Here is a 21,239-nt window from a genome sequence, read left to right as displayed (position 1 = left end):
AAACTAACTAAGTTTTATAGGTCTCCCACATTTTCTCGTTGAAATCGTTCGGCCAAACCTGACACATTCAACCAAACCTCACTTTAAAGTACCAGGCGAACAGAGTGCAATAGTAGGCTAAATTTTGGCTACTCTTAAAGTTTTTTCAATTGCTCCAAAAGTATGATCCAAATGTTGGTGAAAATGTGCAAGACATTAGCTTTTTTTTTTATTGAATAAATTTTTATTATATTCGCCGGAATCGTTCAGGACCATTTGAACATAACCGGGCGTTTAGAAGATGGGGTGTGTATGCTCAGCAAGAGCAAAAGCACATTTTGTATGAGCACCCAAAATTATAATACAATTTCGAAAGTTCTAGTTCATTTTAAATAGTTTAGTATAACTACATATTTCCTAGGGTTATACTGTAATTCGGGGATAATCCACGAAAACCGGGCGACTATATCATATAGCTATCATTTAGTAGAACTATTCCCCAGGCTTATACTGTACATTCTGGGACAATCCATGAAAATCACACGACTTTATCATATAGCTGTCATAGGAACAATCGGTAAATATTTATAAAAAAATTTCAGATTAACAAAACAAAAATTGCTAGTTTTTTTTAATTTAAACGTTTATTCAAGATATATTTTTGGGTTTAAATTGATTAGTAAATGGCGAAACCTGTTAAAATGAACACATTAACCAGGGCCGAGTTAAGTTGGTTATAAGTAAAAGAGGTTAGGTAAAAAATATTTCAGATAAATTAGAGTAGTAGAGATGGGATCCATTTCGGAAATTGGTCTTAAGCTTAGTAAATTGTAAAATGGCTTCGGTTTCCACCTTAGAAAGGCACACAGAATAATACGGTTTGAAAATGCACGGAATGTTCGTTGTTCAGGGACAGCTGAGTCCTGAGATTTGAGACCAAAGTGTAAGAGAGAGTGGGTGAAGAGGGCGGCAGGAACGGGGTTAGACATCAAACATCAACTCCGCGGGCCGAGTGCAGGTCCACGCAGATCTTGGAGTTGCGGTTCTGCTTCTGACTTATCTCTAGTACTTGGAACATCTCCTTGAGGGCCTCGCTGGTGCCCGTCTTGCGGCGATTGCGCCTCCGCAGGGTCACGCCTCCCGACTTGAATTCGCGCACTAGAGCGTCAAGACCTGGAACAGAAAAAGAAGGCGGAAAAGCTATTAAATCTAGGCTTTGCGGTCGGCATTACAATAAGTCGCTACAAAAGCTTAACAAACAAACATGCGGTTAGCTGTTAAAGGAAGGCGACGAAAACCATGACCCATGGAGCAGCCAATACTCACCCGCATAATCAAGTAAGCCAGGGATTCTAAAGGGGTGTTCGCTAGGTGGCAATTGGCCATAAATCACGGACAAGGCCAAAACGGGTTGATGCCAACACTCGGCAACTGTCGCCGGCGACAAATGAAGCTTGGACCCCCTGACAAGTCAATGGAAATATACGGACTCCTCGCCAGGATGTGCGAGTATGTGTGTTTTCAGTGGGGGTGCTGCTGCTGCTGGTGGCCAAGAACTCAAGAACGACTGGCAGGGCCAAGAAAAGTGGCGCAATAAAACACGGAAATATAAAACGCACAAATAATAATAATAATAATAAGCTACGGCGGCCACAGCCTCCCGGCAGCAACAATGCGGCCTGTGGTTTTGGAACGATGGCCCCTCCTCGTAAAAATAATAAATTGCGTACTCTTCGTCGTCGAATTTGATACGCTACTGGCTTGACAGTTTTTTAGGAGGCGACTGGGCGGAGGCAGAGGGCCATTCCAAGCAACATAAAGCTGCAAGGCAAGCGTAAAATATAGGAAAATTGTGAGAGTTTCGTTTAAAGCCGAAATTCCGGCAGGTTTCCTGCGTTGCCGAGGGTAGTGGAGTGGGAGGCATCATCATGGAAGCCAGGCAAAAGCCCTTTGCTCCAGTTCGACGAAACCCCAGAACGGTCGGGGCGAAAAACTTAAATCAAATTTAAGTTTTCAATGTATCGCATGGAACCGGAAATGGCACTCAGAGACGCAGCAGCAGAAAGCTTTAGTGTCGGCCAGGATATTGACAAATGTGTGCTGGAATTTCCACTACCGCTCCGCTCCGCTTCGCTACTGCCACTGCCACTCGACTCCTCCTCGTCCCGGAAAAACAATTCGTTTAAACCGTGCACATAAGCCCGTAGATTCGGCAAACGGCAAAAACGGGGCAGGTCATGGAGCAGGTCGTGCCCCTCCGTAGAAAGTGAAGCTGCTGGCAGGTATCTGGTGGCCATGGCAGCCGCACCAACAATGGCAGCAACTTGTTGTTATGTATACACACGACACAGCAGCAGCACAGCAGCAACACAGCAGCAACACAGCAGCAGTACAGCAGCCTGGCTTGGACAATATCAGCAGCCTTTGCCATTCACCTCTCCCCGGACTCGTCTCGCCTCGCCTCGGTTCGCTTGAGCACCGCTTTTCGTTCCGGTGTGGAGAGGAGGCGACTGCTTCATTTGTTTTCTCGCCCCACCGCCGACGAACAGCAGCAGCAGGACGACGAGCTTGACTTGACGAGTGCGGCCAGGACACGAGCAGTGGCTGATGCCTAGCCGTAAAGCTGATGTACGGCTGGCTGGCAGCTCAAACGGTTCACGTGCCTCAAGAGACGCGCGCGCGTTCTCCGCTCCACTCCGCTTGCAAGTCGCCTAGAGCCACAACTTCTCTATATATCCCAATATACGAGAATATATATCGAAATATACATATATATTTATGTGTGTGTACGAAAATCGTCATATTCGTGGCGGCACTTTTCTGGCTTCCAACAATACGCGCGTTGATTGATTTTGATTTGAATGTGCGCTCGTTACGCATACGACGCGTGGTGCGCGCCAAAAAGTGGGCAACAGCCATGAAGCCAGCGCCAAAACAAAACGGAAACGGAAGTGCTTAGCGACAGTGTGCTATGTCAGTGAAAGTGTGTGGGTTTGGAGGGTTTGATGGCCAAGAGTGATGGCCCTGACATTGCTGGCCTAATCCGAAGTTTTGACCAAGTAAGTGGATGAAAGTAAGACATTCGGTGATTAGATTAATCACCTCATTGTAATAACCTGTAGCTGAAGTGAGCCTAGCTCGTGGATCAATAATTCATACGCAGATACATATTTGCCAAAGGTATATAATGTAATCATGCATTTCCTGCCAGGCTGCACACACGCACAAAGGGTTCAGCAACCGAGGGAACGGATATATTTTGATGCGGGCGTATGAGTTGATTTCATTTTCATTGAGCTTATCAAACAGCCTGTCCCCGTCACATGTGCAGGCAGATGATTTCCCTATTCAATCTGATATAAAGTCTACATTGTGTGTACATGCCAGTTTAATATTTCTTTAAACTATTTTATAGCAATCAGAATCGATTGGAGTTCTCCCCACAATTGTTTCATCGCAATAAAAGCGAAAATTAAACGGCAAAGATGGCCCACAAGTGCAATGGCGAAGTAAACACTTCTCTCCAGAAAGTACTTGCTTATATAGTTAATTTCCCTAGGCTTCGCATTGTGTGCTATACTCGAATATGTATTATGAAGTGGTGACAAAAAGACAAGAAATCATTGAATACATTCTTCCACCAGGTTTAAATTCAAAGGTTAATTAAGTTTTAAGTAATGATGGCATGACAATGGCTAGAACTTGAAAACCAATTGAATTTCTTTACACTGATGTTATCAAGGCAAGTGTGAAACATGATTAAAGCTTTTGTAGAAGTTCTATAGTTTGTAGATTTAGTTCACGAGAGGTTTGCGTTACATTATTAATAAATATAACTTTAGTAACACAACTTACAAACTGTAATGAGCTATCATGAAATATCATCTGCAGAGCAGCTTTAAATTTTCAACTGTTTGAATTGGGAAACCCAACCTGCCTCGTGTGCTCATAATTCCTATTGATACCATTTTTGTCCAGGGCATCACCAACCGATCCCTCCATGCCCGTTCCTCTCAAAAAGCTGCTCGCAAACTTAATTAAGAAGTTGCTGCTGCAGCAGTCGACAGTGAATGGCAAAAGTGGCGGGGAGGGGAAATCGGGAGGCAGAAAGCCAGCAAGTGAAAGCCTGCATTGGGCGGTAAAAGAAGCCGACGTGTAGGTAAAATCAATTACAATCGCAGACGGGTGTTGCCGTGTTGTTGCGTGTGCAGGGGGTGGGAAAGAGAGGTGGAGGTGGAGGAGGAGGAGGAGGAGGCAGGACTCGAACGGAAGGATGAGTGGCTTGAGCGTAACTGACAATTGACAGCAACAAGTTGGGCCCTTCAACCAGATCTCTCGCCGGGACACGGCGACAATGGCAGGCACTTGTCAACGCACGGCTGGCAAGGATTAGCCGCAGACACATGGCTGGTAACATGAGTGGGTCGGATGGTGGTGGGAATGGAGGGGAAGGGAAACCCTCAGCTGACAGCTTTTTTCAGGCCAATTTCCCGAATTCAGACAGACAATGCTGGCAAATAATCTGCTCAAATCGATTCAAGTCAACGAAAATGCTTCGAGCGTTCAAGTTTTTCAAAAGTCTATTCAACTTTTGCTTAGTTTTTCAGCCACTTGAGCTGCTCGAGAGCCAAAGGTTTTCCACAATGGTCAAGAGTTGCTGGCTCTGAAACTTTATTAAATTTCTCAAGCTCACCAAAGGTCTCGAAAGTCGCATGGAAAATGAGGCCAGGAAAATGTGTTTGAGGGTCATCATTGTGGCATTGACACTTTAACCCACCCACTGAAACATACACACACTCTGTATTTTTTTAAACCCCTTTGGAACATCTGGTAGATACTTTGTTTTCTGGCTGGGATCGCTTACCTGTTGCTGCCTCGGCCTGTACCTGATGCTTCACATTGTCGATGATCTTGTCGCCGCTGCCCTTGCGCAAACTATGACCGGCAATGTGGTCACTGAAGCTGCCACCTCCACAATCCCCGCCAGCTGCTGCCACCAACAGCTTGCCCGGCATGGGAGGAGCTGGTGGCGGCGGCGGAGGAGGAGGCGGAGGTGGTGGAGCAGCAACCATTACCTTTTGCTCGGACTGCTGATAGTGCGCCAATTGCTCCTCGGCGCGATCAGCTCGCGTGACTGCCTCGCGCAGCTGCTCCTCGAGTATCTCCAACTTAAGTTGTAATTTTTTTAGTTCATCGTTAGTAGTTTTGGCAATAGCCGCATCCATTAGACTTTGCTACAAAAGGCAAGAAACGAAAACAAGGGTAGAGCGGGGCGGGCGAGAGCAGGGTCAGGAAGAGAGATTGGGTTCGGGGTGAGAAAATTAGTAGATCTATCAAAGCATTTCACGGGGCAAGTTAGTGCATCGAAAGCCAGAGGAGAGTGGGTGGAATTAGGCGGAGCACGGCAAGCAATTTGCTTACGTGTCTTGGTTTTGTTTTGGTGGTAGATTGGATTGAAGAGAGGTGTGATGACCCTTCACCAAGATTAGGGAACAACAACACGCCCAGCTTGGCACATCCCATGCATTTCTCAGATCGTATTATATATGAATACTCGTATATATGCGCCTTCGCCTGTTCGGAGTTGTTCAGTTGCTCTTGAAGATATTCGAGAGCGGCTTGAATATATCAAACACGCTGCGTGTTTGCTAAGTAACAAAGTGACAAAGGGACAGAAGAGATAGTTTTGATAGCCGTATACCAAGTGCGAAATAATAGAGAGAGACCAGAACTCGGGACTAACCATTTCCACAATGCGCTCGTTGTGCTCCCTGGCCTGCTGTTGCACCTGGTCCTGGATCTGCTCGAACTCCACCTGGTCGTTCAGCACACTGGACGAGGTGCTGGTCCTGGAGCCCGGCTGTCCATCGGTCAGATCGCGGGTTTTGGCGGTGAGTTCATCGTTGCGCTGCTTCAACTTGATCAGAGCAGCCTCCATTCTGTTTTGGGATATACATTTAGTATATGTTTTAATTGTTCTTTATCAGTTATTAAACTCACTTCTGGCTGGTTTCCACACTCTCCTTCATGTTTTCGGTCAGCAACTTGGCCACTTTCGTCAAGTTGCTGTTCTCCGTGCGCAGGGATTCGTTTTCCTCCTCCAAAGAGTGTTGCTATTGGAAGAAAAGCAAAGCCATTAGAAGTTAATGAAGCTCTACATGATTTAGGTATAGATTTGAAAAGGAAAAAGTAATCTAAATATAAATCCAATATAAAACTCTCCATCTTACCTGCTCCAACAGTTCTGCCATCTTTTCGTTAGCCTCGTACAACTGAAGCTCCACGGAATTGGTGGCATGCTTGAGGGTCAGGAACTCGTCGGCCAGACGCTCTACCAGGTCGCTGGTAATGGGCACCGCATCCGAATTGACATTAACCAGACTGTCGAGCTCTTGAGTCCCGATGCTATCGGCACTGTCTGTGCTGCCCGACTGCAGAATCTTGAAAAGCTTTCGCTTGAGTTCCACGGATCCGAAAACCGAGCGTGGAGCTATTTGAGGTGTCTGTTCCTGTTGTTTCTCCCGCATATGCTCCAGCTCGCTGGTGAGACTGCAAATGGGAAAATCAATCAAGAAATGTATTCGATTTAAGACTTATATGGGAACTTACCTGTGGATCTGATCGACTTTCATTTTGTGCAGCTTGTCCAAAGCATTTCGCTCATTGAGAGCCTTGTTGAACTTTGAGTTGAGCTCCTTGATTTGGGTTTCGAAATTGGTCTGCTGTTGTTGCAGCGATTCGAGGGCGACACACATTTTCTCGTGCTGAGCCTGCTGCTCCTCCTGCGTGGTTTTATCTGAAAGATAGGGAATGCAAAAATAAGTACACCCAAATAAAACCAATGATAAACTAGTTACTATATCCTAAGCAAATTTATTGGTAAGCTATTAAACATGAATCAAATGCATATCGAATATCTCTACAATTGTGGCATACTTACGCGTTTCGATCTCCAACTTGAGTGCCTTGTTCTCCTCCCTCAGAGCGATATTATCCTCCAGCAAGGTGAACATATCGTGCTCCGGATCCTGTTCATTGTAGTCCGGCTCCCTTACGCGGCTTCGGCTGCGTGTCTTGGCCTCCTGGGTACGGAATTTGGCCACCGGAATGCGTCCACGTCGCTCCATCTTGGGGTAGTTTTATTGCCTGGCAGTAGAAATAAAATAGTTCTATTTGGTAACTAGATAATAGAAAAGCTTAAGCTTTGCTTACATTTTGCCTGCGAACAAGCCTTAAAGCCAAATCCTTAACCTCTTATGCTAAGCAATGCAAATGGAACTTAATGCTGCCATCACCAAATGATGAGTGTTTTTTGGGTGTGGATGCGTTGTTTTGGGTGTGTTTGGTTTATGGGGAATGGAGTTGTGTGCTGCATGCCTGGAAGGTGACAAATTGCTCCTCAAAGACGGGGGCCCACATTAAAAAGGCCTTGGAGTTTTACTTTTCGATTTTATTATTTGCTGTTTACAATTTCCTCTTGATTTCTGTTTTTATCTTGCCTTGCCCGCCCCTTTTTTACCCGATTCCCTATGATGCCCCATGTGCCACATGCGTGTACTTCTGCTGGGTTGGGTTATGTGTTCGATTCGCTTGGATTCTGCTATTTGCTCTCCTCAATCTTCTGCTTCTGCTTCGACTGCTAAAAATGCGGAATACCAGTTTGCCTTGGTTGAATTTATCGAGAAGTTGGCCGAAAGCATTTGGAATGCTTGCCGAAAGTTGCTAAGAAACTAGTTAAAGTGCCACGCCCACTGCTCTCGAATTAAGCCTACATAATTAGCTTGGCTTGAGAAATATTTGCTTGCAAGTGCAGAAGCGTTTCATTTACCTCCTTTTTGCATGGCTTTTTGTTTTCTTCTGTTTTTGTTTTGCTTTGTCAATTCTTAACTATTTTAATTTAACTGTATTTTTGCCATTGGTTTTTGTGATTTTCTCTTTTGCTAATTACTTATGCGTACAATTTCCTTTGCTTTTGCCGTAAATCAATTTCATATTTTGTCACTTGTAGTGTAAAAATAAAAAAACCTAAAGTTTATACACAAAACTCTCGAGTTTAGTACAACTCATTTTTTTCGCTACATTTCTTGGTTGCCTCGCTTTAATTATATATAAATTTTTGAGATTGAGTTGCTTTTGTTTTTCGATTTAGTTTTTTCATTCAATTTTATAAAAATAACTAATTAAAGGCGGCTTAGAGCTCTTTGTTTTTGCTTTTTTTCGTTATCTGTGAATGCTTCTATGCTTGAATAGTTTTTTTTTTTAATGTTTTTCTTTTAATGTTCTTTTTTAATTTGGTTTATATAGCTATATAGTTTATGTGTTTTACGTTTTTGAAATTATTAATAATAATGTATTTTTTCTTTCCTTTTTACAGCTAATTTTAAGATTTATCTTTGGATAATCATGCTTTGTGTGCTAAATACTTTACATGTCTTTACGAATTTTATAATTTACATTCTTTTTTATAGTATACGTACGTATAATTTGTTATAAATTATAATTTTCATAATTTATTTATATATATATATATATATATTTTTTTTTTTTAGTATATGTGAAAATTCTGAGTCGAACAAGAGGTCCCAGAATTGAGATTGGAAATACAGATCTTTTAGGAAGAGAGGGGTTCATTTTCGTATGGTTTGAGCCGTCGCAATGAAAATACATAAACAAATGTTGGTAATAGATTATAATAGATCAAATAAACAAACAATATGGTGAATTCATAAAGCTTTGTACTGAAAGGTAAAATAAACCAAATTCGTTTAAAGTCTAGAAAAGTATGCTAAGCTACACAGCTAGGCCTATAAAGGATGTCCGCTTTTATTTAAATGAATAACGAAATACTGAGGTTTACGAAAGTGAATAGTCTATATGTAATTATACATAATACATAATTATATTTATATACCCTGCTTTTCTGCTTTTCTTGGGGTTATGCCTTGTCTGAACTTGAGTTAATGAAAACATTTTCGACATCGGAGATTCTGTTATACATAGTTTTTCGATTTTTTTGTTTGGTTTTTATTCATTTGATACGATTAATGTGTAAATATGTTTATCTTTGTGTTTGTGATTTATGACCGAGTCATTGAAAGGGAATTCTCTTTCTTTTAAGGAACGCGTTGTGATACAAATGAAATGGTTGTGTCTGAAAGGGTTTGGTTCGCAAAGGAAATCTGTGTTCAAAAACAAAGAATTTTTGTTTCGACAGATCTATTCGTGGTTAAACATATAATTGTGTGGATTTTTTTGTTTTCACAGATCAGATTCAGCGTAAAACAAATAAGTGTGTTAGGGGGCGATTGCCACCCACTGTGGGTGGTCAGATTCACAAGCAGAATTTTCGACTGATCGTTCGATTTATGTTCTTGACTGGACACCTACGACCGCGCCTAGTCTGAGTATGGGTTTCAAACGATGTTGCTGTAATGCTCCAGTTGCTGATTGGTTGGTTGTTTGGGTTTCTTCGTTGTGGTGTTTTTGTTTGATTACAATCGGATTGTTGCTAGTTGGTACTGTCTTCGTTTTCATCTACATCTCCTCGATAAAGCCGCGCAGCTTTTCGATAAACGGGCGTCGGGAGGCCGACGAGTGCGCGACCTCCAGCTTATACCACTTGTCAAACGACTCCTTCGGGATCACCTCGCTCTCGTACAGAACGCTGAACGTGCTACAGATGGTCTCGCCGGCGGCCATCTCGTCCTCGAACTCGGCCATGAAGTGCTGCTGCAGCGATTCCACAGCCTCGTCAATGCAGGCGATCTCCAGCGCCTCCTGGGCGTCGATGCAGAGTCGCAGCAATGGTGTACAGCGGCTGCGGAAGCTCTCCGTGTTCAGCTGCAGTGGCTTTGCGTTGCCGCCGCTCTTGTTGTTGTTGTGGGTTTTTGTCATCACAGTCAGCGCGAAATCACAGCACAGGAATCTAGTGAGCTCCCTCACAAAGTTGTCATTGATGGCCACGTTGGTGTTTATGTAGTCAATGGCCATGTCGCAGGACAGTGCCAGCAGGTGTCTTATCCGCTCCACATGCTCCCCCGGCGATCGTGGCGTTGATGGCGCCTTCGCTTTGGCGTGCCCCTGATTCTGACCGGTTCTGTTGTCCAGAAAGTAAAAACTGTGCGACTGCACAAACTCGCGATACTTGTTCACATCGCTCCAGAACAGTTGTCCCCGATCCAGTTTGTAGTCGTTGTGCCAAAGCTTGCGGGCATAGGCGGCTCCAAACTCCTGCACAAAATAGTTGACAAAGGCGTACACAAAGCGCTCGGTGCAAATTGGACTCTCCAGCCAACGGCGCTGCCACACATCCTTCAGATCCAGATGACCCGCGTGTATAATGGGGCCCAGGAACTCAAACACATAGCCCAACGCGTTGGGCACGTCCACCAGCAAATCGGGTAGATCCTCGCCGAACCGAGAGTACGCCTGCTCAAAGGTCTCCGTATCCACGGCATCCTTGTCCATCAGATAGGCAAATACGTTGGCGCACGCCTGACGTTGCTGGCGTTTCACGGACGAGCGATGCAGGTAGTCTATCAGCAGGAAGTGAAGTGCCTTCGACTGCTGTGTCGGGCTGTGCGAGCGCCAAATCTGCAGAACTTCCGACTGCCAGTCGCCCGTGTGCGAATGATCGAGTGCCTCCTCGATCAGCTTGTTTATGAGCACCTGGCACTGCTTGCTATCGAAAGCGGCGTCTGTAGAGTTTTCCACCTGGCCCCTATTACCGCCGGCAGACGGGATTGGAGTGCCCAACTGTTGCGGTTGCTGCTGGTACGGTGAAAATCTGTAGTTTTGTCCGGGACGCTTGAGCAACGATGTTGGCGGCGGCACACTGGTTGTGGTGACGGGTGTCGCGTTGGCCGGACGATTCCGCCAATATTGGTAGTGCGATGAGTTGCCCAACTTGGCAGACGAGTCGTCAGTGGTGGTGCTGCTGCTGAAGCGCAGCTTGCTGGGATCGATGCTGAGGGTCTGGTTCTCGTGATGCTGCTTGTTGGGCATCTTCTGCATGAAGTAGTTACCGCCCTCGTGGCCGTGCTGATGGTGATGCTTCTGCTGCTGGTGGTGCATCGGCTGCTGGTGTTGGCTTATCCCGCCTCCCCGGCCTCCACCTCCCCCTCCGCCAGCGCTGTGATGCATCTGCTCCTTGGGCTCGTCGTGCTGCTTGTGCCGCTGACCGCGACCACCTTGCTGTCCACTCTGATGGCTGGTCGGCTGATCCCAGTTGCGCATTCGCAGATCGAGCACATCCTGCATCATGAACCGCACTCGACTGCTGATCTTGATCTGCACCTGCTGACGGTGGCCCGTCCCGCGCGAGCGGTTTATAATGTCCTGAATGCGGCGGAAGATCTTCTCAATGCGATCCCTCAGCTGATACTGCTCTGGTTGACTGGCCTCCAGCAGGTGGCCCACAGTGGTCAGCAGCTTGCACATGTACTCCAGCTTCTCCTCGCATCCGTGCTCGAGCAGCGACTCCACGCAGTTGAGCACCCGGTCGCTTGTCAGCGACTGCAGCTTGAAGAGCTCGCCAATGAAGCGAACAGTGCCCCAGGCACGTCGCCGGAACTGGTACTCCAGGTCCTCCATTTCGGCGCGCAACTCTGTTTTTCTTGCCGGATCCGTACACTGATTAATGCGATCCACCGTCGGCTGCAGCTTCTTGGCCTTGGCGTTGGCATCGTTCACATTCGACTCGAATTCGTGCTGAATGCGAGTGATAAGTGAGCTGGTGAAGAGCGACTTGTTCTCAGCCTTGATCTCGTGAAAAAGCACCTTGCAAAAGCGGGCATAGGTGGGCGCAAAGTTCGGCTCACTAATAGTCTTCTCAAAGATCAGCAGCATGACCTGGAAAAAGTTATAAAAGTTAAAGAATTAGTTGTATTACAATACAAAATTAAAAAATATAAATTTAAAGTCATTAAATAGTCTTGACTTACATTTGTCATTTTGGCTTCATTGTCCATCTTGATGCTGGACATCTCCTTGAGCAGCACCTCGAAGTTGTCGGGCGTAAGCTTGTTGAGGATACCGCGCACCTTCTTCAGCACGCTGTCGACATCATTGTCCTCATCCTGGCCGCCAGCCATGGACACACGACGCAGCGTTCCCGGCTGCCAGGCGTTCTCGCACTCAGACAGCTTGATCTCCTCCTTCAGCGACAGCTGCACCCGAATGATGTCCATGTGGCGCTGGTTCGTGTTGGGTCCGCCTCCTCCCATGTTGCCCATGCCACCAGGGCCGCCCATCTGCTGGTGGCCGTCGTGGTGCTTCTTGTTCGGTCCGTGTCCGCGTCCACGCTTGCCGGGCACATAGTCCATGGACTCGTTGAAGCTCATGTGCTGGTACTGCTGGATGTGCGGTCCGTGTCCGTGACTATGGTGTTGCTGGGGCTGCTGCTGCCGGGAGACGAACAGCTGCGATATGCAGTCGCCCTTTTGGCACGGCACCATCGGAGGCTTGCGCGAATCACTTCGCTTGGACAGCTCGCGCAGGGTCTCAATGCTGTAGCGATAGTTCTTGGGCACTTGGGAACTGGGCCCAGGACTCGAGCTGGGGCTCTTCGACTTCAATAGTTTCTGCTGGCTAACTTTGGGTGAACCCAGACCTTTGCCGGACGCCTGGTGCAGTGGAGAGCTCTTCTTGCTGCCGGCGCTCTTCTCTCCAGAAATCGAAGCCGTTACCTTGGGTGCACAGTCCACATTATCAGCACTCCGGCTGCTCAGCGAAGAATCATCCTCGGCTGCCTTGCTCAGCGTTGAACTTGACCAGGTGGAGCTGCATATGAAACCGGTCTCGAGGCGCGCCTCCTCGTGGAAATCCCCGAACTTGAGTTCACCAGCAGGGTTGTCTTCTGTCTTGATCACGCCGCCTTCAGCCCGCGTGGAAATTGGTTCATCTTCTTCGCAAACCGAACTGCTGCTGTTGAGGAACTGCAGCGTTTGGGTCTCCGAGAGTGCGGCAGATGTGTTGGGGCTGCCCTTCTGCAGAAACTTCGCCACAATCTCATCGTTGGCCAAGTGATCTGACTTGCCTTCCGGAATATTCAACATACTGTCCTCTTTGCTGTCCGCTATGAAGAAAACCAAATATTTATAGTTAATAAACAAAAGTAATGTTAGTTTTTATCTTTAAATTACAAGCCACACATGTCTCGATTTGAATTAGTTCAAGATCACATTTACGGAACCAGTTCCTTTCGACGAACGTTATCAGTTCGCGGAAATGAATCGCGGATCAGTTTCAGTGCAAAAAGCTAAACTGGTGCTGAGCATTTACACTTGTTATTAGAACTCGGATAGTTATGCAAAATATACACGCAAATATGCACGAAATAGCAAAATATGCTCAAGAATATGCATTTAAAAATACAAAATTATATAAAAGAAGAATGCAAAATTAGTTAAAATATGTTGGAAAAGACAGATCTACATTGAACTCCGACAAATTTGGTCCTGTTTTTGGCTTCCCTGATCGGCATTTTCTTCCTTCTATCTTTGGCAGCTTTATGTTTCAATGATGCAATATTCTGTTTTAATTGAAATATTTTTTTTTCCCTTGAACTGTACATTCACAATGCGTACAAAATAAAACTGACCCATCAAACCGAAATAATTTGTAAAATTCGGCTTTCATACGCAATATAAAATTACCGCGCGTTTCTTTTCTAATCATTCCGACCAATTTTGAAACCACTGAGAAATTTGAATGCCACGAGACGAATGATAATTTAAGAATATAATAAAGCGTTTATTCTTATTAGTCATTCGGAGTACATTGAGGAGTCATCAAAGTACCCAGTGTTAATCATTTGATGAAAATAAACAACTTGAAAGTCAAATTATATTCAATTCCACGCAATAATTATACACAATTAGATAGACTTGTTATTGAATGGATTCAGTTCTTGATGAATGAAATATTAAAATATGCTCGAACATGCACTTTCGGTCAAAATATGCTTTAAGGAAAGAAATGCAACATGCATTTGCATGACTATCCGAGCTCTAGTCGTAATAAAATATCTAGAAAATTCAGTGATGTTACTTACAGTCAGGATCGCTTTCTGCCTCCACATCATCCTCGTCTGTGTTGTTGTTGTTGCTCGTCAAGTGCTCCTTGGGGTTGGGCATTGGGTTGTTGTCTCTTAGAGTAGAACTTACGTTAGGATTATTACTAGTTGCACTAAGCTTATCAGTCGTCGGTTGCGCCGTCGCCTTCTCATCGACAGCAGTCATTCCTTGTTTGGTTGTTGCCGCTAAAGTGTTTGTTGCCGTTGTTGTTAGTGTGGCCGTTGTTGTTGTTGTCGACACAGTGGCAGCATTGTTGTTGTTTGAATTAATTTCCGGCGCAGCGTTGCCGTTGCCATTGCCCTTGCCATTGTTATTCTGAATCTGCCCCTGGCTGTTGCTTGTGGTGCTCGTTATCGAGGACTTCTGTTTCTTTTTCTCCAGCTCCTTGGCCCTTTTCTGGGCCTTGCGTTGCTTCTTGGTCGCGCTGTTGGCGTTATTGGCAGCAGAAGTATTGCCGGCGAGCAGGGAGACAGCGGCCGAGATGCGTGGTGCAGCTGGTGATGCTGCAGTCGTGAGTCTTCCGGGGATCTGCTTTCCTTGCTGTGAGCTGTGAGTCGGCGTGGAAGCGGCCGAGGATGAGGCACCCGAACTGGTGGTGATCGAAGTAGCGGGCGCAACACTCGACTTCCTGGTGGGCGAACCCGCTGCTGTTGGTGGCTTCGCCTGCGTCGGAGCAACTGTGGTAGCTATCGACTTGGTTGGCCTCGGCTGGGTGGCGACACGTGAGGCTGGCGGCGGTGTCGAGGGACCCGATGGTGTCAGCATCGGCTGGCTTCTGGACAAGATGGAGATGCCCGGGCATCCGCTGGCCGCTGCCTCGGCCACGTCATTTGCTATGGATGTAGGCGTGGCGGTGCCTGTAGGAAAGATAATTAGTGGTTGATCGAGGGATTGCATCTGGTTACCACTCACTTTGCTTGTTGGCCGATTTGGGGCGCTGCTTCTTGGCCGACTGCTCTTGAAATAAAACGGGCTGCTGGCCCTCTTCGACGGCTTCGTGCTGATTTAACTCCGAGTGTACCAGTGGCAGGCTATCGTGGGTCTCCGTGGCATTGTCCACTGTAAGAGGAATCATTAGACTGGGAAACGAATAGCCCGGCTAACTTCGGCTTGCCGAACGTATGACATACCCTGGTTTGAATTATTTTTTATCTTATTTGGTAAGGTTTGGATTTTTTATCGATTTATTTTCTAATTTGGAAGGCAATTTCTAACGGACTGATTTCGAAAACCTAACAGTAAAGGACTACTTCGATAAGCTGCATCATTTCCTATTGAGTTAAGTAAATCACGACTATGAACTCACCGTCGCTATACTGCCAGAAGCTTAGGTGCTCATCGGTGTTGCCCGAGTGGGCCAGTATGTCCTTGACGATAATGCTGATCTGATCCTTGTCCGTGGTGCCGGCTGGAGGCGACAGGTCAGCTTCCGGATCGGCGCCTTCCTCGCCGAACACCATGCCAGACACCTTCTCCGAGGAGACGGACTGCGAAGCGGTCGACTGACCAGTCTGCATCTGCGGATCCGCCAAGACGCCGGACAAAAGCGACGAAGCCGAGGCGGAGTCCATGAGGATGGGTGCCTGGAAAAGACACAGAGTGCCATCCGACTCCAGAGCCGTGCTCGGTGTTAGTGTCGAGTTTGAGTCCTTCTTGATGAACACCGAGCTCTTGGGATCCATCACGTCCTCGTTGGTATCCGGATGGATAATGGGAATGGCATAGCGTCGCAGGCCAATCTTGTCGCTGCTGCTGGGCACCAGTGGTTGGGCAGCACCCACCGGCTGCGTGGGCAACGAGGTGGTCGAGAATCCACTGGTCACCGCCGGCACTCCGGCCACACTTGACACACTGGGCAGCGCGGGGGCGCTGGTGCTCTGCATGTGCGCGGCATAGGTGTGCAATCCAGCCGGCGCTTGCGGGGGCGGAGCTTGGATCCCAGCTGGAGCCAGCATTGGTCCCGCTGCCATTGCCGCTGGAGGTCCAATGGTTATGCCCGGCAGGAAACTGGTCGGCAGGTGAAAGGCGGCCGCACCGTTGAGCGTCCCGTTGCGGGAGTTCATCATGGGAGCCACTGTCGCCGGAGCGGGACGCGGGGCATTCGCCTGCGCAACGGCGAAGGCGGCAAAGTAGTTCGGATGCTGGGCGGTGGCCGCAGCCCTTTGGTTGCCGCGCATGCTGCCTCTGTGTGAGTTGCCGCCACTGGCCACATTGTTGCCGGCATTATTCGGGGCGATATGGTAGTACGAAATCGACGGCGTTTGTCCAGCTCCAGCTGCTCCACCGGGTCCGGGTTGCTGGCCATTCGGCGGCAGTTGTTTTTGCTGCGGAGCGGTATAGAAGGCTGTGGGCGGAGCTCCGGCCGCTCCGTTGGCGGGAAAGGCCATAGCCGACTGCATGCCCATGAGCTGACCCGGCGGGGTGTAGGGAATGTAGGTTGTGGAGAAGTAGGGGGCGCCCGGATTAGCCGCATTGCCGCCGGCGGACGCTATCAGGCCAGCTGACTGCGGGAAGTGGGGCGGAAGCGTTTGGTTGCTCAGCGCCCGGGTTAGATTAGCGCCGGGCGCCACGCCATTGGCTCCGCCATGATGGCCTCCGCCGTGGGGATGTCCCCCCAGCGAGTTGCTGCCGGCGTACGGAGGCTGGGCGTTATAGAAGATGAGCGGCTGTTGGTGCGCCTGGGTTTGCGACGGTTGTGTTGCGCTCGACGCCGTTGACAGACGAGCGGCATAGGGATCCAAGGGCGTGGTCGTGTGCGAGGTCGTGGGCATGGGCGTCACTCTGACATTGCATCCTTGCACCTGATGCTGCTGCTGTTGTTGCTGCTGCTGCTGCTGCGCCGCCTGTTGTTGTTGCAGCAACTGTTGCTGCTGCTGGTGGTGAAGACCGCCGTGGTTCGGTACAAACAGAGCGTGTGCCTGTTGTTGTTGCTGCTGCTGCTGTTGTTGTTGAACCTGCTGTTGTTGTTGCTGCTGCTGCTGCTGCTGCTGTTGTTGCTGCTGGATATGATGGTGGTGCGAGTGGTGGTTGTGGTTCTGCTGGTGTGTCGACTGTGGCCTGGTTCCCTTCCCACCCCCTCCCTGTTGTAGAAACATAGGAGGACCTTCGGAGGATCTGCACACGCACTCAATCGCACGGTCACACGCACAGGCAAAGGCAAAGGCACAGGCACACACGGAGAGTTAAGAAAACCGCGGCCGGAACAAAACAGATGTACAAATCGTAATGTTAGTAAGATGGAAATGGAAGTGAAAATGGTTTGGCGATGTATGGGAATGCTTGGCGTATTATATAGTTCAAAGCCGTGGAATCCATGCGTATGTGAATCGAATAAAAAAAAGGGATGCGAAGCTACCAAATAAGCGGCATGCAAATTAGCTGTTTGATCTTATGACTAAAAACTTGGCGAATGCACTCCCAATCCCAATCACCTCTTTCTGCTCACTGTCTCTCTTTCAATTGAGCTCTTTAATTGGAATGTGGAGTATGATGTCACTCGCTGGGCGTGTCTACATCCAAAATGCTTGCGAAGATGGCCCTGCCGCCTTATCGCCGCTTTTATCAATGGACTAGTCACTGGCTCGGCGCAACTAGCGGCGGATGGGTGACACACGGTAACAAGTGGCGCTATTAGTCAGTGTTGGCCTTAAAGCGGATCGACACAAAGACAGCCACAGCCACTGAGACGCAAAATGGCAGCAGCCAGCGGGCGTGGGAGGTGAGCGATGGCTCGCTGTCGGCTGTTTTGGCCACAACCAGTTTGGCATTCCGTCAGCACTTTCCTCAGCACAGTGCAAACTGCCAGAAGTGGATCACTTGAAACTGTTAACGATACGGTTTAACTCGACCATACAACTTTTCTTTCGTGTTCGGTTAAGGTATATTAATTAAACGAGGTGCAATGCTGATTGATAAGAATGAGACGGTTGCATCATCATTTAGCTGAGGAGACAAAGATCGGTCGCAAAAAGCGCTTACCCGGAAAAATGGCCAAAGCTTTGTTTATACACTTAAGGTTCTTGTGACCATACAAATAATAAACAGAAACAAGAAACTTTTTTGAGAGTCAATTGGCTTTAAAACAATAAATTGATATCAGCTTTAAAACATCTATTTTGGCCACATTATAACATTTTACGCCCTGCCAGTTTTCACTGTGCTGTTCCCATTGCAGCTCTGTGCTGGCCTAGAAAAACCCAACTCCAGTGCAGTTTGAGGCCAAGCACCTCGGCAGGAGAAAACCTGTTTTCCAGAGGGCGAAGAAGATGCCGCTGCAACTTGAGTTGGACCTCCATTTTCACTCGATGACGAGGAAAACGAAAACCTGGCTGGTTCACTTGTTTCTGGTTTGTTTGTAAACAAAACCAGTTGGACCAATGTGTGGGTGAGCGCTCTAATTGGGATCGCTGATTGGGAGTGCATTCGTATTGGAGTCTGTGATGTGTGTGTGGGGCGTGTATGAGTGTGCGGTTAGACTAAGAAAACAATAACTAATGCAAATTATTTACACAAAGAGTCGAACTCGAAGGTGAATGATGAGGTGTAACTCGACAACTTACCGCTTCCTGTGCTGCTGCTGCTCCTGTCCTCGGGGACTCCTCCACTCGACTAGTAGATGCGTTGATCCTACTGGTATGGGCTTTATTCTAATGATCCTAAATCCGCTGCCCCGAAGGCAGGGGCTACGATGTGAGCCTAGTTAGACGCCTCCTACTGCTCCTGCTCCTCCTTTCTGCTACTTAGCGCTCTCTTTCTCCTCTTCCTCCTAGCGGGAACTCGTCGTCGTGGTAAGCTCTATCCGGAATTATCAGATATTCCATGTATAAAAATACGCGAGCCTACGATGCACATCCACATCCACATTTGTGCAGACCGACGAGGGGCACGTTCACGTACATACGTACAAAAATATACAAAATAACGTACGGCTAGTGCTAAAATTTCACGGTAATTTTTCTATAATTAAGAAAGTGAGAGAAAGATAAAACGTATGGTAGAATTTTGCATTTACATAAAATTACAATTTGATTAATTCTATGAACTCTGGACCAGCGCCTGCTACGATTTTTGTACCCTCTCCGTTGTCCAGCTGAGCAGCCTCAGCCCCAGATTGCGAACAAAAAGGGCAGGTATTTACAATTTATTTTCTTTGAGACTGTTATCAAAGGGTTCTCCGATATATTGGCCATCCAGTTGTAAGGGTTTTCAGTTTTTCCTGCCAAGGCGAGGCGTTGGTTGTTGTTTTTTTGCCGTTTCGTCTTTTGCCGTTCGCTTTTTTTTGCACTATCTTTCTGTCTCTGTCTGGCTGCCAGTACTCACCGCTCCGCTCCTCTTCACTCGCGCTCGCTCCCTCTCTTTCACTCGCTCGCTCACACACCACACACAGAACTGAGGAAACAAAAAAAAATGCAGTTCCACGCGGGGAACACGCTAAAAAGTTACACTGGCACTGCGCCTTTACATCAGTGCGTCGTCTGCTACACCTCGTTATGTATACGCGGTTAACTATCTGTTACAAATAATTTTGTAAATGTAAATAGTCTACAGAAACACGTCCGTTCCGTTCGATGAAATCAGAGTGACCGTGGCGAGGCTGATGGAAGATGCCAGAAGAGTATTCGCAGAAAAACACTAAAATATGTTGGCTGTTGGTAAAAACATACCATAAATATACCAAACAGTGCAATGCTTCTCTAGTGCAGACTTAAATCTTGGAGGACAAATTTGGTAAAAGCTTGATGAGAACTATTCTATTTAAGCTCCTAAATTTCTGATTTTGTAATTTGTATTTATTAAAACCCCACATAACTTTAAAACTCTACATATATCCTACATGATGTTTATTTTTGTTAGTAATTCTTTTAGGTGAATAATAATTAGTTGGATGATTGATAAAGCTCTGACATACTTGCGTTAGAAGAGCATATCTAGTATTGCTGATTTTTTGTTTACGAAACTTGGGGTTCCCCAATTTTTTTAAATGGTTTATTTGTGGATGTGTCGGCATTTCCGTTGAATAGGTTCCACTAGTAAATAAAATTGTTTGGTGCGCATGCGCAGATTTTGGCTTTCCAATCGTAGCTTCCACATTCCCCTTCTTGGAAGACTTGCACTGTTTACGCGCTGATAGTAAAAGTTTTGCTCTTTCTATTTTGCCGGATGCGCTGTCATGGCCGATGCCCCCCCCCTTTTTCCATTTAATCCTTCAGTCATCACCCTCAAGTAATCAATGTTCAGTAGCCTTCAATAGTCTTGCCACCTATGCTATATACTGCTATTTGTCCTAATTTTAATATGCTGTTGTGCAGCTACAAATATGCTTTTAAAAAATTTTTAAAGTTAAAAGGTTGTAAAAAAACAACTCTGTTCCAGATTTTACTCCCACGCAGTGACCAAAACATACAAAGAGGCACCACAAACAGGAACAGAAAGGATTATTTTGTGGCTGGGGAAGCAAAAAGACTAGCCCGCAAATGCAAATGTTTTAAGTTGGCCCAACGAAAACCGCACACATTCAGTCAGTTTTTCTTGCAGTTGTAAAGTCATTTGCATTGCTTGTTTTCCTGTGCGTTCTGTCATGTTTTTGTGGTCTCTGCGGTTACAATAACGACATTCTAAAACAAAAAATGCAAGAAAGGACAGTTAAACTGTATGTCAATGATTTTCCTTTGGCATGTATTGTTTGAACTTAACGTTCATGTATAGCGCCATCTGGCCGACTGAGAATGGAAGCAAAATTGAACATAAGACTTGTACCTAGTTTTTATTATATAGATTTGATAGATAATACACAAATATTGTTATTCAATTAAATTTCAACTTTTTAAGCTAAAAACTTTCTAGTTAAGAGCATTGTGGCACAATTAATGACTCTCAATCCCCTTTTCAAACGCCCCTGCTTTGCGGTATATTTCTTACTCAAACCTTTTCTTCTGGTATTTTTTCAGCAGTAATCGGTATCTTGCGTTGCCGCCAATGCAGCCACACCAATGATGAATTCCATCGCACAAGCTGCGGCCACACTAAGTCTGAAGCTCGATTCGCCCTGACGCGCGTAACGCTTTTTTCCCGCATCACTTTCCTCCACACTCTTTTGGCGCTGAAAAATCTGCAAACCCAACAAAAAGGATGCACCAAACCGAATTTGTAACAGTTATCAAAAACTGCACCTAACCGGATAAAATA

General features: G+C 46.6%; 2 protein-coding genes across 6 annotated transcripts; both read right to left on the bottom strand.

The window, feature by feature from the left end:
* Positions 1-601: 601 nt before the first annotated feature.
* On the bottom strand, positions 602-18,725 carry LOC108087191 (shootin-1). 4 transcript variants are annotated; one of them, XM_017184447.2, is made up of 8 exons: positions 18,614-18,725; positions 6,920-7,125; positions 6,589-6,775; positions 6,210-6,528; positions 5,980-6,092; positions 5,723-5,918; positions 4,844-5,213; positions 602-1,152 (listed from the first exon to the last, which is right to left on the bottom strand). In XM_017184447.2, the coding sequence occupies exons 2-8, from the start codon at positions 7,104-7,106 to the stop codon at positions 968-970; spliced, it is 1,557 nt and encodes a 518-aa protein (XP_017039936.1). In that variant the 5' UTR covers positions 7,107-7,125; positions 18,614-18,725; the 3' UTR covers positions 602-967. The 4 variants fall into 4 exon arrangements, 3 of the variants coding, with proteins under 3 accessions (XP_017039936.1, XP_017039937.1, XP_017039938.1); XM_017184448.2 differs by lacking the exon at positions 18,614-18,725 and adding an exon at positions 7,192-8,539; XR_001771166.2 differs by lacking the exon at positions 4,844-5,213 and adding an exon at positions 5,401-5,627 and having other exon boundaries at positions 1,053-1,152.
* LOC108087189 (eukaryotic translation initiation factor 4 gamma 3) lies at positions 8,965-18,719 on the bottom strand. 2 transcript variants are annotated; one of them, XM_017184445.2, is made up of 6 exons: positions 18,614-18,719; positions 15,361-17,168; positions 14,967-15,113; positions 14,033-14,911; positions 11,922-13,054; positions 8,965-11,829 (listed from the first exon to the last, which is right to left on the bottom strand). In XM_017184445.2, exons 2-6 carry the CDS (start codon positions 17,147-17,149, stop codon positions 9,514-9,516), a joined length of 6,264 nt encoding a protein of 2,087 aa, XP_017039934.1. In that variant the 5' UTR covers positions 17,150-17,168; positions 18,614-18,719; the 3' UTR covers positions 8,965-9,513. The 2 variants fall into 2 exon arrangements, with proteins under 2 accessions (XP_017039934.1, XP_017039935.1); XM_017184446.2 differs by lacking the exons at positions 15,361-17,168; positions 18,614-18,719 and adding an exon at positions 15,185-15,297.
* Positions 18,726-21,239: the final 2,514 nt, after the last annotated feature.

The sequence above is a fragment of the Drosophila ficusphila genome, unplaced genomic scaffold (genome assembly GCF_018152265.1).
Source record: "Drosophila ficusphila isolate 14025-0441.05 unplaced genomic scaffold, ASM1815226v1 contig_791, whole genome shotgun sequence".
In the NCBI taxonomy this organism is placed as follows: domain Eukaryota; kingdom Metazoa; phylum Arthropoda; class Insecta; order Diptera; family Drosophilidae; genus Drosophila; species Drosophila ficusphila.
This window is presented reverse-complemented; position numbering and strand designations above follow the sequence as displayed.